The sequence below is a fragment of the Grampus griseus genome (assembly GCF_964374135.1).
Source record: "Grampus griseus genome assembly, chromosome: 5".
Taxonomy (NCBI): Eukaryota; Metazoa; Chordata; class Mammalia; order Artiodactyla; family Delphinidae; genus Grampus; species Grampus griseus.
In genome coordinates, this window is record NC_138998.1 from 143,342,840 (window position 1) to 143,361,533 (window position 18,694).

General features: G+C 46.5%; 1 protein-coding gene across 1 annotated transcript in view; it reads right to left on the reverse strand.

Moving 5' to 3' along the window:
- Nucleotides 1-6,180: 6,180 nt before the first annotated feature.
- LSS (lanosterol synthase) overlaps nt 6,181-18,694 on the reverse strand; it is a 40,477-nt gene continuing 27,963 nt past the window's right edge. The window contains exons 18-22 of the mRNA XM_082654362.1: nt 9,138-9,203; nt 8,650-8,730; nt 7,887-8,057; nt 6,975-7,053; nt 6,181-6,393 (exon numbers count right to left, since the gene is read on the reverse strand). Of these exons, the coding sequence (XP_082510488.1) occupies nt 6,262-6,393; nt 6,975-7,053; nt 7,887-8,057; nt 8,650-8,730; nt 9,138-9,203 (529 nt within the window). The 3' untranslated portion in view covers nt 6,181-6,261. The remainder of the gene's footprint in view (nt 6,394-6,974; nt 7,054-7,886; nt 8,058-8,649; nt 8,731-9,137; nt 9,204-18,694) is intronic.

Here is an 18,694-nt window from a genome sequence, read left to right on the forward strand (position 1 = left end):
CTTCTAATATTTTAAGTATTTTCTATATTCATGAGGGAAATTGATCTGTATCTCCTTTTCTTGTAATGTCCTGGTCTGGTTGTAGAGTCATATACAATATGACCAATATGACCTTATATATAAGGTCATATTGACCTTATACAATGAGTTGCAAAGTGTTCCCTCCTCCATTTTCTGGATGTTGTGTTACATTGCTATTTCTCTCTTAAATAGTTGATAAATTCACCAGCAAAGCCAGTGAGCTTTAAGTTTTCTTCCAGGAAAGCTTTTAGTTTCTGATTCAATTTCTTAAATAGACATAAAGTCACTTAAGTTTTCCATTTCTTCTCATGCCCATCTAGACAACAACTGTGTCTTTTGAGGAATTTGTCCACATCATCTACATTGTGGAGTATTGGCATTACATAGCTCATATTTCCTTATTATCTTCTCTGAGGTGTTACGCCTCTGAGGACTAATAGGTCCAGCCGAGGCAGAAAACCAAATGTGCACGTGCAGAAACAGTATTAGCAGGTTTTTGCAGGAGCACGTAAAGCAGAGCATGTGGGAACCGTGTGATCCAGGGAGAAGGGTGGCCAGGCTTAGGGGGGCAGGCTGGACGACTTATTTCTGCAGGATCTATAGTGAGGTACCCTTTTGTATTCCCGATATAGGTTGTTTTCTTTCTTACTTGGTCAGACTAGAGGCTTGTTACTTTTCTCAAAGCATCAACTTTTGGTTTCATTGATCTTCTTTTATGTTTTCTGTAGCATTTGACTTCTACCCTTTTGTCTGGTATATCCTTCCTTCTACTTACTTTGGTTTTAAGATTCTTAAGATGGACAATTAAATCATTGATTTTTTTTTTTTTTTTGCGCGGGCCTCTCACTGCTGTGGCCTCTCCCATTACGGAGCACAGGCTCCGGATGCACAGGCTCAGCGGCCATGGCTCACGGGCCCAGCTGCTCCGTGGCATGTGGGATCTTCCCAGACCGGGGCACGAACCCGCGTCCCCTGCATCGGCAGGCGGACTCTCAACCACTGCGCCACCAGGGAAGCCCAATCATTGATTTTAAACCTTATCTACAGCATTAATATGTAAGCCTGTAAACATTTCTCTAAGCACTGCTTTAGCTACATCCCACAAATTTTGACGTCATGTTTTTATTTTCATTCAGCTTGAAATATTTTCTAATTCCCCTCGTGCTTTTATTTTTTACTATAGATGATTTAGAAATGTATTGTTTCATTTCCAGATATTTGGGATTTTCTAAGTCTTTTTGTTACTGATTTCTAATTTAACTCCATGGTGGTCACAGTACACTCTGTACAGTTTCAATCCTTTTGAATTTCTTGAGACTTGTCTCATGATCCAGCATATGGCCTATCTTAGTGAATGAGCTCTAGGAAAGAATGCCGGGAGCTGTACAGATGCCAATTCCTCAAGTTGGTTGAAGGTTTTGTCTACAGTTGCTGAGACAAGTATTACAGTCTCCCACTTCAATTGTGTATTTGTCCAATTCTTTCTTTAGTCCCACCAGTTTTTGCTTCATGTATTTTGAAGCTCTGTTATTAGGTGCACATACATTTAAGATTGCTATGCCTTCTTGATGAATTGACATTTTTTTTGTTAGTAAATGTCTTTTTATTTCTGGTACTATTTCTTTTCCTGAAATCTACTGATATTAATATAGCACTTTTTCTTCTTATTTGTGTTTTTATGTTATGTATTTTTCTAAACTTTCACTTTTATCCTGTCTGTATCTTTACACTGAAAATTTCTATGGACAACATTGATGTGTCATGCTTTTTCATCCAATGTTAACAATCTCTAGTTAAAATCTCTGCCTTTTAACCAGAGTGGTTGGCCCTTTACAGTTAATAAAATTATTTAAATGGTTGGTGTATTAGTCTTCTAGGGCTGCCATAACAAACCAGCACAGCCTGGGTGGCTTAAACAACATTTATTTTCTCACAGTTCTGGAAGCTAGAAGTCCAAGACATGGGTACTGGCAGGGCTGGTCCCTCCTGTGGCCTCTCTCCTCGTGTGCAGACCACCCACCCTGGGTCCTCATGTGGTCTTTCCTCTGTGTGTGCGTTCCTGGTGTCTCTCTCTCTTACAAGGACACCAGTTCTACTGGATCAGGGACCCACCCTTAGGACCTCATTTAACCTTAATTGCCTTCTTAAAGGCCCCATCTCCAGATGCAGTATCATATGAGTTTGGGGGGAGGGGACACAATTCAGTCCATAAGAGTTGGGTTTAAGCCTATTATCTTGTTTTCTATTTGTCCCATCTGTCCTTTGTTCTTCTTTTTCTTGCCTTCTTTTATTTTAGGAGGGTTATTTTACTCCTTTATTAGTTTGCCAGCTGTACCTCTTTCTTTTTTAGTGGTCTCCTCTAGGGCTTACAGCAGGTCTCTTCTGCTTACCCCAGTCTACCTTTACGTAGCACACCACTGTATACACGAGGTAGGAGCCTCCATCCTCCTGCAACACCCTTTGTGTTGTCGTACCTTTTACTTCTTATGTTAAAACCACCATTATTATTTTTGCTTTTAAAAGTTAATTTTAGGGACTTCCCTGGTGGCACAGTGGTTAAGACTCTGCCTGCCAATGCAGGGCCCACGTGGAGCAACGAAGACCCAACATAGCCAAAAATTAAGTAATTAATTAAAAGAAAAAAAGTTAATTTTAAAGAAAAAATCTTTTAGACAAAGGGAGAAAGCTTCTATACTTACCACACACTTCCCACCTGGTGCTCCTCATTCTCTGAAGATCGGCTTCCACCCAGTATCTCTTTCCCACACCTAAACAACTGAACGTTTCTCGTAAGGCAAGGCTGCTGGACGATTCCTTCAGCGCTGGTTTGTCTGGAAAAGGTCCACTCTGCCTTCATTTCTGCTTTCTTTGAATATGGAATTTAAGTTTCAACACTTTGAAGACGTCATTCCGGCATGTCTGTTCCTGATGAGAAGTCGCTTGTCATCCTTGTCTTTGCTCACCAGTACATAACATGCCTGTTTCGTTTGCTTTTAAGATTTATTCATCCTTGGTCTTCATCAGATTATCATGAGCCTTGAAGTGGGTTTTGGTGGGGTTTTTGGTCTGTCTGCTGAGGTTCATGGATCTGTGGGCTTACATGTCTTGTATTTGGGAAAATTTCAGCCATGGTTTCTTCCAATGTTTTTCTGCCTGCCTTCCACCCTCCCTCCTGCTTTTCTAGGTCTCAGATGACACGTGTTGGACCACTCAGTATTATCCAACAGGCCACTGAAGCTCTGTTTGATGTTTTAAGTCTTCTGGCCACCGTCAGGCCGCTTCAACGCTCACCTATTCCTAGAGGGCCCTAGGGCAAGCCCTGCTCCCCTACCTTCCCAAGAACCAGGGGCATCAGGGAACACGAGGTCTCAGGCTCGCTGCATCCTGCACAAGAGGCCTGGCCGTGGGACAGGCATCAGAGGCTGCCTAAAGCCACCAAAGCAGCTGTCCTCCACCATGTGCAGCACGGGTCTCAAATGGCCCCTGGGGCACCACTGCCCTGGGAGGAAAGCTGCAAGTCACATACCAATAATAGTAGAAACTATTGGTTGAATTATTTTCCCTGAAGGAAACAAGTAACTCTGAAGTTATCGCTATCACCCTAATCCTGAGTGAGGAAAGAGGGTTTTCAAAACAGCACCAGAAATTCCAAGTGAAGATGCCAGGCACATGTCTTTGAGGGGAGCCCAAGGTCAAGACATGCTGCCCCAGTGCCCCTAGTAAGTTTACCGAGCTCTTCGGAGCTGTGTCTTCAGCTTCCTACGGCTGCCACTTGCGAGGGCGGTTCTTGTGAATTCTGCTGTGACCAGACGCCTTGTGGAGAGGCGCAGCCCAGACGCCCCCTTCCCACAATCAGTGAGAAAGCTGAGCACTGACTTTGGAGGCCAACAACAGCAAGAGAATCAAGGCCCTGGCAGGTACCTCATGTGTGACATCCCTGCCAGTCCCCTCTAACTTTCTTGCCTTTGTGTCCCCTTGTCTTGTGTTTCTAACCTTATAAATAAAACTTTACATTGCAGATGGAGAGATGAAAATCAATCAAGCTGACCAATTAACCTATAATTAGTTGCTGAGAGTTGAGAGAAGAATGAGGAAGCAACAGTTGATTGTATCAATTGTTCAAACATTTTTATTGTCTGAATAAAATTTAAATCTACACATCAACATTGGTTATGTTCAGTAAGGAAAGTATTTTCTTGGAGATAAGTTTCCATTGTGAGTTAAGCATTTCCAGTTAGAGAATCCCTCAAAGGGTCAGATCTGAAGTTTACATCCTGCTGAACAACGAAAGCTAACCTGGCTCCAGAGAAAGCTTCCCAGCACAACATTCAAAACTTGCTCCTGATAACCAAAAATAAAACAACTTGAATTCAAGACACGTTAACCATTCTCCCAGGACAGATAACTTGACTTTTAATCAGGTTGAGGCAAATATTTTCCCCTCAAATAACTAGAGGTGCATCCTGCTTATCTTGGAACAATTTCTCTTGTTCCCTGAGACTGAGGGGTGGTGGTCCAACATGGGGCACGAGGGACCCCAATCTATGACGGTTTCCAGGATGAAACAAAACACATGCACGACAAGCCTCTGCCTAAGGGGCTCAAATGTCTGTGTATTAAGGTAGCTGGTAAGATAGGTGACCTTCCATAATGTTTCAGTGTAACAGTTCATTTTCATTTCTTTCCCGGAAGCTTTATGTTTCGTCCAGTGATCTGATCATGGCTGGGCAGTGACCGCTGCAAGAAGCAGACCGTTGGAAATCACCGTCTGCGCTGCTGGTGCAAGAGCAACCCTGACAGATCTCAAAGGGGCCCAGCGCAGCTTCCTCAGCAAAATAAACCCTAGTTTAAAAACGTCTGGGGCAAGTGCTGACATCCAACTAGTACCATCTGAACACCCGCTACGTTCCACAGTGTGGCAGCCGGTGGAGCCAGCAGGACCTGCCAGCGTGTACACGCGCCCAGGCCCTGCGGGGCTCAGAGCAGATAGAGCACCACCTGGGGCAGGAGGGCAGTGGGGGGCAGCTCAGGCAAAGGCTGGACGCAGGCGAGCCCCGGGCAGAGTCAGGGAGAGCGCTCGGGGGCCACGAGAGCTGCGGAAGCAAGGCCACGTGGTGCAAACCTCGGAGAGCACCCTAAGGGTCTGGGCAGGGATGGCGGGAGCAGGGGGGCACCCAGGCGTCTCTCTGGCTGTCAGAGGGAGGGTGGTGCACTGGGGCCGTGCAGCCAGGGCAGCCGTCAGACAGGGAGAGGCACAGAGGAACAGCAGAAGGAGAAGGCCCTGGGGGGGACGAGAAGCAGGTGGGCCCCTGGGGCGACACCAGGCCTGGGTTTGACCCTCATCGACGCTCTCAGTGACCCTCACAGCCACACTCCTGCTCATCCTTGTAGGTCAGAGGCAATTCCAGGGTTTGGATTTTCCATCCTGAGCCCCAAGTCCACACACGCTAAGCCAGACGGGTTTAGAAGCCAGAGGGGAATTCAGAGGCTCGCCACCTGAGAGGCAGCACCCTGGAAATGTGACCCTCCCTGCAGCTTGGAGCACAAAGGGGGGCGAGGGGTGTCCCCAACACACATCAGGGTCCCACTGCTGCGTGGCCATTAACAACCCCTCACCCTTCCTCACGCTCGGCCTCCCATCTGTCACTACAAGACGACTGCCACCTCTGAGGTAGCGATGCTGGCGCCCCACGGGGCGGCTGAGCCATGACGCGGCGCTGGTGAGCTCGAGACCCGGGGCAGGCCGGCCTGCGGCGTCTGGTCCCCGATCCTCACTGAGCCTGAGCCGCCACGGTGAACAGGCAGGCCCAGCCTCTCCTGCCAGGCCGTTGCAGGCGGCTGTCCCATCCCTCAGACAGAGACAGGAAGAGCCGGTCCTCGAGGGCCCGAGGCAGGACGCGGACGAGGCACAGCTGCTCCGCTCCTGAGGACTCAGTCACTGGCCAGGAAAGCCCTCCCAGCCCCGCGCCCACAGAGGGGACACGTACCACGCCAGGCGGTACCACGCAGCGCACTGTGCTTTACCCACCCTCACGGCTCACTCTGTTCCTTCCCTCTCCCGAGCTCGACCAACTGTTCTCAGAACTAACGCTATGCTGAAAATCAAGTCTGAAGGCACCAGCCCTGCCCGTGCCACAGGCCCAGGCTCAGTGCTTCCGCCGAAGCGGGCAGGGAGGGGGCTGCCTCGGCCCCTCTGAGATGCCCCAGCCTCGCCTGGAACTCGCATGACCAGACGTGCTCTCAAGGGTGGCCGGCGAGGGCGCTCTCGGGGTGCAGGCGGGAGAAGCGCCCAAGGGCCCAGATGGGGAAGACGTTTCTGTAGCTCGTGTAGCTGATGGCACAGGACTTGTTGAAGACCCCAGCGATGTTGTCCTGAAAGGACACAGGGAATGAACACAACGTCTCCACCAGGTGGCTGGACAGCTCCCTGAACCGGGACCCTGGCTGGAGGGCTGGCCGGCTGACCTCAGCAGGCGGGGCCTACCACCACCCCAGCTCTCGGACCCCAGGCCCTGCAACAAACCCTCCAGCCCGGGCCACCAGCCCCTCGCAGCCCCACCAACCCCGGACTCATCCAAGGCGGGGCCAGCCTCACGTGACCTCGTGACCCCATGCCCTTCCACACTTCCTTCTGAGTGAGGGGCTGTCAGGATCAGCCCAAGGGTGTCCTGGCCCGTGGGCTTCTCCCCCGCCAGCTCCTTCCCCGACGCCACCAGCCCTGCCACCAAGCCAGTGCTTCAGCTGCAAACGGCCCAGGCCTTCAGGCCCCGCCACCATCACAGACCTGCTTCCAACACAGGCCACTCACCGGTGGTGTTTGTGACTCTCAGATCCCCAAGGTGAAAGCCCACCCGCGGCCCCATGAAGGACGTGGGGCCAGCTGCACCCACCCGTACCTGGGGCCAGGTGCAGCCCCATGAAGGACGTGGGGCCAGGTGCGCTCCCACTCGTACCTGGGGCCAGTCGCCATTGGGCAGCTGCTTTCCAAGCAGGTAGCTGACTCCTCTCTCCAGGGCCACTACGTCAGGGTGCCTGCAGGGAGACAGGCACTGAACACTCCCACCACCACTCTGCACGAGCCCCCCTCTGGCTGCAGACAGACCTGCGTCCTCACCCTCACGCAGCCAAGCGCAGGGACAAGGATGTGAAACGCTGCACGATGACAGAGAGACCCGAACTGCCAGACCCACCAGTAACAGTCAGCCCACCAGACACCCCGAGGAGCAGCAAACGCCACCGGGGCAAAGGCGAGCGGGCAGGAGGGCAGCCCACGCGTGGCCGGGCAAGCAGTCCCTGCCACGAGGGGCTGCTCTTCTGTCCACCCGGCCACTGGTCTTCAGGGCCCTCTGAGGGCCGCCGAAGCCACATGTGCTAAGCTTGCTCGTCCCGGCCTGATGAGACACCAGAAGGCTCGATGGCTCAGGACAGAGCTCAGCCTGCCCGCTCCTGCCCACACTACCTGGCCTTCCTTTGAGGGGGCTTTAGGGAGATTTCCTAGGGGCCCCAAACCCAACAGGGCAGCACAGACTGGGACACCGTGTGCACGTCTGCGTGCACACGTCTGCGTGTGTGTGTTGTGCACACGTGCCTGAGCACGTGTGTGGCTTAGGGCCGGCTGCGGACATAGAGCAGGTGCTGCCACACCTCACGCTGCTGACGGCCCTGCTCCCCTGGCTGTTCCTGTTGGGGGACCTCTTTGCAGGACCTGCCACCTCGCCCTGGGAGCCTGTTGAGGGGGCCCCGCAGGCCTCGCATCCTCCCACTGCTGCACTCGGAGCTCAGCTGCCGTGCCCGCCCAGGCTGCCGGCTCACCGCCCTTCCTTCGCCCAGCCCCGCGGCTCTGGGAGAGGCCTCGTCGCCCCCACCTGACGGCCATCAGCCCCATCAGGGCCCAGCACGTGTTGTGGATCTGGGACCGGGCGCTCTGCACGTAGCGCCGCTGCTCACAGGACTCGAAGTCCTCCCCCCAGCCTCCATCTGCCATCTGTCGGGACAGCAGGAAGTCGCAGGCCTGGGAGACCTCTGCACAGGCAGCCCTGCAGAGACCAGCAAGACATGAGACACCATCATGCCGGGCGAAGTCCCTGCCCCCCTTCTCGCCCTGGCCAGGCCCCTCAGGGTCACAGAGAGGGATGCGTGGGCCCCCGCACTCAGGCCCAGCCCACCGTGGGACGTGAAGGGGGACAGAGGCGCTGGCACCGCAGGGCTGTTGGAAGGTAAAGGGACATGCCGTGCATCTGCAGATGGCCTCCTGGACATGACCCACCAGCAAAGCAGCCCTCGGGGAGGTGTCTGGAGACAGCTGACCCGAGGCCTCCTCCCTTCTCTCAGCCAGTGTCCTGGCCTCGGGCTGCTCCAGCTCGTACTTGGGTGTGGGGCTTGGGTATGGGCGGGTTAGCTGGGGGAGGGCAGAGGGCCAGAGGCTTCCCTCCCCCACAAGAGCCCAGAGGCTGCGCAGAGCAGTGAGGCACAGTGGCTCATACATTTTCTGGTATCCTGATCTTATCTCACAGTTTAAAAACATTTAAGAACACCCCGAAAATCAAACAACAAAGGGAGAAACACCCCCAGCAGAGTGTCATGCTGAGAAGACCCCCATCCCGCCAAGGTGGGAATGTCCACACTCACCCGTCGCGGTAAGTGTGTCCCATGCAGGCGAAGGCTTCCAGCCCAAAGTAGGTGCCGTAGGTGAAGCACACCCCCCAGGAGCTGGAGGAAGAAGGGGACAGCGCCCGTCCCCTGAGTCCTCGTTCACAGCGGGCGCAGGGTCTCCCTACAGCATGGGGGTGTACGGGGGGCTGCAGCTGTCTTCAGGAAAAGCATCCACAAGGCCTCAGCACTAAGGCAGACCTACCCAACCTGGCCTCCGTGGGCGGCTCCATGTGCTGGATCCAAAGCCGGGTGAGAACGGATCCAAAGCCAGAGGAGGGGTAGAGCCACCAGGCCACCGCGCCCTTCCAACGCCCTCAGCCACGCTACCTGAGCAGCACGCTGAGCAGTCACCACCGGGGGAGGCTGGGCATTCAGAAAGGAGCAAGGCCCACCAGGAACATGTCCAGAAACCCCTGGGCAGCACAAGCACCCCACACGCATCTGCACCCACAGGCATCACTCACCCTTCCCAGGAGCCATCAGGCCTCTGCTTCTGCCGACAGAACTGCAGGCCCCGCTCGAGGGTCTCCCTGGAACACAGCAGGATGAACATGCCCAATGAACAGTGCAGCAAAACAGCAACTTACCTGCTACCCCCATTCCCCCCACTCTACGGCCTCAAAAGAACGAGCATGGTCTTCCTTAAAAATACGTAAAAACAAACAGTTCAGGGAGGAGATACAAGGTCGAAGAAGCAGCGATTACAGGCCACAGGAGGGGAACAAAGTGGCAGTGAAAAGAAGAAATTAAGGAGAGGAAAACCTCAGGGATGAACCCACATTAGAAGCAGCTACAAACAGGATCGATATCACCGAAAACAAGGTCAGTGACACAGGCTTGAGTAAATCACATAAACGAAAATTTTAAAATAAACAAAAAAGGAGAGAGAAAATACATTCAGAGGACAAAGAAGATCCATCGCAGGTCTACCTGGTACTTCCAAAGAAGACCTGGTTCTCTGAAAGGACTAGAGGTGAAGGTATGAATACAGCCTTTAGCGTGATCCGCCCCCCTCACGCTCACTCGCCTCCAGGCACCCAGCCTGTGTCATCCCTCTCGGGCGGCAGCCCCTTGTCCTGTTTGTAGCCAGCTGATCCCTGCATAGCTGATGGTCGCTGCTTCCAGCTCCCACCTGGCTGGCAGACAGACTCCCTGGCTCTACTGTCCCTCCCTTGCTGGTTCTCATGGAGCCGCCATACAGAAGCCCACGTGGCAGGAAACTAAGGGTGGCTCCAGCCAACGGTCATCAAGGAAATGGGGCCTGAGGCTGACAATCCGCAAGGGATGGAAACCTGCCAACAACCACACACGCCTGGGGCAGCCCTCAGTCAATGCTCAGGTAAGGCCCCAGCCCTGGCCAGCATCCTGACTGCAACCCGGGGAAATCCCGAAGCAGAGGGCCCAGCTCAGCCACGCCTGGACTCCTGACCCACAGAAACTGCGAGGTGATACACGTGTGCTGTTTTAAGCCACCAACTCAGCAAGACATGTTAATACAAAGAATGGAAGTACAAACAAACAACATTAGCAACAGAAAGAGCGGTATGACTATAGCTTTAGTGGAAATTAAAGAGTAAAGAGAAGATAAGAAAAATTCATGCAATACATTTGAAAACTTAGACAATGTGTAAAAATTACTCAGAAAATTAACGTATTGAAACTGCCTCAAGAATAAAGAGCCTGAATAGTCCTACAACCACTAAAGATATACGTAAAAAGCATAAACTTTGCCCAGAAAAAGAACTCCAAGTCTAGACATTTTGTAAGTGAATTCTACTAAATTATCAAGAACAATCATTCTAACCTTTCACAAACTCTCCTAGGAAATAGAAAGAGGAAGGAACACTTTCCCTAGTTCATTTTGGGAACTCAGCATAAGCTTCTCAACAAACCAGACAAGAACGATATGGTAAAAATTTCAGGCTGTTCATTAATGGGCACAGATGCAAAACTCTAAATTACATATTGGAAACTACATACAGTAGAGATATACCAATACTAAGTGAGGTTTATCCAGAAATGCAAAGGTGTTTTAACATTAGAAAAATCTACAATAATTATCTACAATATTAACAGATAAAGGAGATGAATGTATAATCATCTCAATAGAGATAGAAAAATCATTTGCTAAAATACAACACCTATTCACAACAGAGAGAAAAAACAACTTAGCAAACTAGGAAGAGAAAAGAGCTTTGTTAACCTGAAAAGGGATAATTACCAAAAACCTACAGGAGATGTCATTCTTTTTTTTTTTTTTCATCCACATCACACAGCTTGTGGGACCTTAGTTCCCTGACCAGGGACTGAACCCAGGCCCCCAGCAGTGGAAGTGCAGAGTCCTAACCACTGGACCACCAGGGAATTCCCAAATGTCATTCTTAATGGAGAAATATTAGAAGCATTCCCCTTTAAAATCAGGAAATATGACAAAGATGGCACTATTACCACTTCTGCTAAGCAGAATACTGAAGTCTTAGCCAGGGCAATGAGACAAGAAAATAAACTATAGGCCTATGGATTGAAAGGAAAAATATGTCATTTACAAGTGATATGACTGTCTACAGAGAAAACCCGAAAGAATCTACCAGCAATTAATTAGAATAAAAAGAGTTACCCAGATGGATTCGCTGGTGAATTCTACCAAACATCTAAGGAAGAAATTGTACCAACTCTACAATCTCTTCCAAAGAACAGAAACAGAGGGAATTTTGCCTAACTCATTCGATGAGGACAGCATACCAAAAACAGACAAAGACATTATGAGAAAGGAAAACTAGGGATAAATATCTCTCAGTAGCACAGATATAAAAAGTCCTCAATAAAATATTAGCAAATCAAATCCAACAATGTATAAGAAGAATTACATATCACAAACAAGTGGGATCTATCCCAGGTATGAAAGGCTGGTTGAACATTCAAAAATCAATTAATGCAATCTATCAAATCAACTTCTTTTCTAAAGAAGAAAAAAAAATCACATGATCATATCAATAGCTGTAGAAGAAATATTTGACAAAATCTAACACCTATTCATGATTAAAAAAAAAAACTTTCAGCAAACTAGGAACAGAGGGGAAGTTCCTCAACTTGAAAAAGAGCAGCCACAAAAAACCCACAGCTAACATCATACTTAATGGTGAGAAAAACTAGACGCTTTCCTGCTGAATCAGGAACAAGAATGTCTACCCTCACCACTTGTATTCAACTTCATACTGGGAGTCCTAGCTAATGCAATAAGATAAGACAAGGAAATAAAAGGTATACATATTGGGGAAGAAGAAATAAAACTGTCTTTGTTCACAGATTACATGGTTATCTATGTAGAAAATCCCAAAGAACCGACCAAAAAACTCCTGGAACTACTGAGCAATTACAGCAACGTTGCAGGATAGAAGGTTAATATACAAAAGACAACTGTTTTCCTACCAGCAATGAACAATTAGATTCTGAAATTAAAATCACAATACCAATTATGTTAGCACCAAAAAAAATTTTAAGTACTTAGGTATAAATCTAAAAATATATATACAAGATCTATAAGAGGGAAACTATAAAATTATGATAAAAGAATCAAAAGATCTTCCCAACTTGATCTATATATGCAACACAATCTCAATCAAAATTTCAGCAAATCATTTCATAGATATCAACAGATTCCAAAGTTTTATGCAGAGGCAAAAGAAACAGAATAGAAAACACACTATTTAAGGGGAATAAAGTTGGAAAACTGACACTACCCGACTTCAAGACTTACTGTAAAGCTACGGTCATCAGGACTGTGTGGTATCAGTGAAAGAATACACAGATAGATCAATGGAGAATAGAGAGCCCAGAAACAGACCCACACAAATACTGTCAAATAACCATTGGCAAAGGAGCAAAGGCAATCCAATGGAGAAAGGAGAGTCTCTGACAAATGGTAATGGAACACCGAACAGCACATAAAACATAAATAAATTTAGATACATGAATGAATCACAGATTTTTGTCTTTTCATGTAAAACACAAGACTATAAAACTCCTAGAACATAACATAGGAGAAACTCTAGGTGACCTTGGGTTTGGTGAAAACTTTTTAGATATAACACTCCAATCACAATCTATGAAAGAAAACACTGATAGGCTGTACTTCATTAAAATGAAAAACTCCGGCTCTGCAGAAGACATTGTCGACAGAATGAAAATGTAAGGAGCTCTTTTGCCCCTTTCCTGTTTGCCCATTTCTGTTGCCCTCAAGCCTTACAGAAATGAGGTCACTAGGTGACATTTAACCTAACTCCTGACTCACGCTCTACTGAATGCACACCATGCCTTGCCTAACCTGTCGGTCCTTTCCCTAGACGAAAAGAAGTAGGAATTAAGAACTGAGCAGTTAAAGAGTGACTAGCTGTCTGCCCCCAGCAGCCCCCTTAGCAATCCTGCAGGCAGGCCGTGTGGGCAAGACAACATCTGAAGAAAGCTCATGAGGAGTCAGCCAGCCTGCACGCAAGGAGAGGACACAGAGCTTGACCTCCTGCCTTGATGGTTCACTGAGATTCTTTCCCCTTTTCCCCTTTAAAACCTGTCAGGGCTGAGCAGAATCTCTGGAGTTGATTCGGAGGACATGAACCCACCTTCTCCCCACATTGCCAGCCTTCTGATTAAAGCAACCTTTCCTTTCTTACAACACTTGCCTCTCAAGTATTGGCTTTTGAGCGGAGAGCAGCCAGACCTGAGCTTGCCACAGACTGAGAGAAAATCTTTGTAAAATACATGGCTGACAAAGGGTTGCTATTTAAAATATACAAGGTACTTCTAAAACTCAACAATAAGACAACAACCCAAATTTAAAATGTGCAAAAGATCTGAATACACACCTCACCAAAGATATACACATGGCAAATAGATACATGAAAAGATGTTCAGCATTATACATCATTAGGAAGTCACAAATTAAAACAATGAGATATCACTACACACCTATCGGAATGGCCAAAACCCGGAACACTGACAGCACCAAATGCTGGCGAGGCTGTGGAGCAACAGGAACCCTCATCACTGCTGGTGTGAACGCAGAATGGTGCAGCCGCTTTGGAAGACAGTTTGGTGGTTTCTTACAAAACTAATATATTCTTACCATATGAGCCAACCATATGCTCTTTGGTATTTACTGAAATGAGCTGAAAACATGTCCACACAAAAACCTGCACAGGAGTAATTATAGCAGGTTTATTCATAATGCTAAAACTTGGAAGCAACCAAGATGTCCTTCAATAGGCAATGGATAAACAAACTGGTACATGAAGATATGAAGAAACTTTACATGCATATTACTAAGTGAAAGAAGCCAGTCTGAAAAGGCTACAGACTGTATGATTCTAACCATATGACATACTGGAGTGGTTCCCAGGGGATGGGTGAGGGGGGAGGATGAATAGGCGGATCATGGAGGATTTTAAGAGCAGTGAAACTATTCTGCATGATAGAGTAATGATGGACACATGTTGTATACATGTGTCAAAAGCCATGGAACGTACAACACAAAGAGTGAATCTGAACGTAAACTATGGACTTTGGATGATAATAATGTATCAACATTGGCTCATCAATTGTATTTAAAAAGTACCAAATTAATGCAAGATATTAATAACAAGGGAAATGGGGTGGGAGGGGGAGCGAAATGGCTGAACAGGAACTCCCTGTGCCATCTTTCTGTAAACCTAAAACTGCTCTATAAGACAAAGTGTATTAATTTTTTTAAGTTTAACAGATTGTCTAGCTATAAGATCAATATCAAAATCAACTGGAGAGGCTCCTGGATGGATGGCAGAGCCGGCAGCACCGGGAACCCCTCTCCCGCCTGGGCAACTACTGCACTGGCAGAATGTGCCCAATGTAACTATTATGGAAGTCTGCAGTCTGCTGAAGGCTTGCAACTTCCAGGGGAAGGTTTGGAGGGTTAAACTGCTCTCAGCTCTTAGCACAGGAACAGCTACCCATCCCCCACCCCAGGACCCAGGAGGCAGCTGTGCGTGTGTCCCTGGAGCATCTTGCAGGACCTAGGGTGGGCAAAAAGGACCCTGTCCTCCAAAAACTGGGAATCGGCTCTGAACGATGCTTCTGCTCACAGAGGAGCAGGCAGAGAGGCAGGAGGCCACGGCTGTTGCACCTGCCCCCAACTGTTCCAGCCCCTGCCCTTCTGGCGGAAGTGACTTTCAGGGGATTTAAATGCTATTCACAGTAGCATTACTCACAATGGCTAAAATGTGGAAGCAACCTAAGGGTCGATCATAGATGAACAGATAAGCAAAATATGGTTCATCCATACAATGGAATATTATTCGGCTTTTAAATGGAATGAAGTACTAATAATACCTGCTATAACATGCATGAACCTTGAGGATATTACTCTCAGCGAAATAAGCCAGACACAAAAAGACAAATATTATATGATTCCACTTACACATGGTACTTAGAGTAGTCAAAATCATAGAGACAGAAAATAGAATAGTGGTTGCCAGGGGCTGGGAAGAGTGGGGAAATGGGAGTTATTGTTCAATGGGTATCTGTTTTACAAGATGAAAAGAGTTATGGGGATGGGTGGTGGTGATGGGTGCACAACAATGTGAATGTGAATGTATTTAACACCACTGGATTGCACACTTAAAAATGGCTAAGATAGTAAATTTTATGTTACATGTATTTTAACACAAGAAAAAAAAAATCAGTAGCATGAGAATCCATGAGTCCACACTAACAAATAAGCAAATAAGTAAACAGGGGCAAAGAAAAGTTTTTAATAGAACACCAACTAATACATATGAAAGGACTGACAATTTTGCAATCGTTATATGAACAACTGATGCAAGCAAGAATCATCATCAGGTGCTAAAACGAATGGGTAGAAGTATGATGAGAAACAGGATATTTACATAGTTTAAAATTATCTCCCCGAGAGGGCAGACAGGAGAAGCAAGAAGAACTACAATCCTGCAGCCTGTGGAACAAAAACCACATACACAGAAAGACAGACAAGATGAAAAGGCAGAGGACTATGTACCAGAGGAAGGAACAAGATAAAACCCCAGAAAAACGACTAAATGAAGTGGAGATAGGCAACCTTCCAGAAAAAGAATTCAGAATAATGATAGTGAAGATGATCCAGGACCTCGGAAAAAGAATGGAGGCAAAGATCGAGAGGATGCAAGAAATGTTTAACAAAGACCTAGAAGAATTAAAGAACAAACAAACAGAGAAGAACAATACAATAACTGAAGTGAAAATTACACTAGAAGGAATCAATAGCAGAATAACTGAGGCAGAAGAACAGATAAGTGACCTGGAAGACAGAATGGTGGAATTCACTGCTGCAGAACAGAATAAAGAAAAAAGATGAAAAGAAATGAAGACAGCTTAAGAGACCTCTGGGACAACATTAAACGCAACAACATTCGCATTATAGGGGTCCCAGAAGGAGAAGAGAGAGAGAAAGGACCCGAGGAAATATCTGAAGACATTAGAGTCAGAAACTTCCCTAACATGGGAATGGAAATAGCTACTCAAGTCCAGGAAGTGCAGAGAGTCCCATACAGGATAAACCCAAGGAGAAACATGCCGAGACACATAGTAATCAAATTGGTAGAAATTAAAGACAAAGAAAAATTATTGAAAGCAGCAAGGGAAAAACGACAAATAACATACAAGGGAACTCCCATAAGGTTAACAGCTGATTTCTCAGCAGAAACTCTACAAGCCAGAAGGGAGTGGCATGATATACTTAAAGTGAGGGAAGGGAAGAACCTACAACCAAGATTACTCTACCCGGCAAGGATCTCATTTAGATTCGATGGAGAAATCAGAAGCTTTACAGACAAGCAAAAGCTAAGAGAATTCAGCACCACCAAACCAGCTCTACAACAAATGTTAAACGAACTTCTCTAAGTGGGAAACACAAGAGAAGAAAAGGACCTACAAAAACAAACTGAAAACAATTAAGAAAATGGTCACAGGAACATACATATCGATAATTACCTTAAACGTGAATGGATTAAATGCTCTAACCAAAAGACACAGGCTTGCTGAATGGATACAAAAACAAGACTCATCTATATGCTGTTTATAAGAGATGCACTTCAGACCTGGGGACACATACAGACTGAAAGTGAGGGGATGGAAAAAGATATTCCATGCAAATGGAAATCAAAAGAAAGCTGGAGTAGCAGTACTCATGTCAGATAAAATAGACTTTAAAATAAAGAATGTTACAAGAGACAAGGAAGGACACTACATAATGATCAAGGAATCAATCCAAGAAGAAGATATAACAATTATAAATATATATGCACCCAACAAAGGAGCACCTCAATACATAAGGCAACTGCTAACAGCTATAAAAGAGAAAATCAACTGTAACACAATAATAGTGGGGGACTTTAACACCTCACTTACACCAATGGACCGATCATCCAAAATGAAAATAAATAAGGAAACAGAAGCTTTAAATGACACAACAGACCAAACAGATTTAACTGATATTTATAGCACATTCCATCCAAAAACAGCAGATTACACTTTCTTCTCAAGCGCGCACGGAACATTCTCCAGGATAGATCACATCTTGGGTCACAAATCAAGCCTCAGTATATTTAAGAAAATTGAAATCATATCAAGCATCTTTTCTGACCACAATGCTATGAGATTAGAAATGAATTACAGGGAAAAAATGTAAAAAACACAAACACATGGAGACTAAACAGTATGTTACTAAATAACCAAGAGATCACTGAAGAAATCAAACGGGAAATCAAAAAATACCTAGAGACAAACGACAATGAAAACACGACAATCCAAAACCTTTGGGATGCAGCAAAAGCAGTTCTAAGAGGGAATTTTATAGCTATACAAGCCTATCTCCAGAAACAAGAAAAATCTCAAAAAAACTAACTAACCTTACACCTAAAGGAACTAGAGAAAGAAGAACAAACAAAACCCAAAGTTAGCAGAAGGAAAGAAATTGTAAAGATCAGAGCAGAAATAAATGAAATAGAAACAAAGAAAACAACAGCAAAGATCAATAAAACTAAAACCTGGTTCTTTAAGAAGATAAACAAAATTGATAAACCATTAGCCAGACTCATCAAGAAAAAGAGGGAGAGGACTCAAATCAATAAAATTAGAAATGAAAAAGGAGAAGTTACAACAGACACCGCAGAAATAGAAAGCATCCTAAGAGACTACAAGCAACTCTATGCCAATAAAATGGACAACCTGTAAGAAATGGACAAATTCTTAGACAGGTATAACCTTCCAAGACTGAACCAGGAAGAAATAGAAAATATGAACAGACCAATTACAAGTGATGAAATTGAAACTATGATTAAAAATCTTCCAACAAACAAATGTCCAGGACCAGATGGCTTCACAGGTGAATTCTATCAAACATTTAGAGAAGAGCTAACACCCATCCTTCTCAAACTCTTCCAAAAAACTGCAGAGGAAGGAACACTCCCAAACTCATTCTACGAGGCCGCCATCACCCTGATGCCAAAACCAGACAAAGATACTACAAAAAAAGTAAATTACAGACCAATATCACTGATGAATATAGATGCAAAAATCCTCAAAAAAATACTAGCAAAAAGAATCCAACAATGCAGTGAAAGGACCATACACCATGATCAAGTGGGATTTATCCCAGGGATGCAAGGATTCTTCAACATACGCAAATCAATCAGTGTGATACACCATATTGACAAATTGAAGAATAAAAACCATATGATCATCTCAATAGATGCAGAAAAATCTTTTGACAAAATTCAACACCCATTTATGATAAAAACTCTACAGGGGGCTTCCCTGGTGGCGCAGTGGTTGGGAGTCCACCTGCCGATGCAGGGGACGCGGGTTCGTGCCCCGGTTCGGGAAGATCCCACATGCCTCAGAGTGGCTGGGCCTGTGAGCCATGGCCGCTGAGCCTGTGCGTCCGGAGCCTGTGCTCCGCAACGGGAGAGGCCACAACAGTGAGAGGCCCGCGTAACGA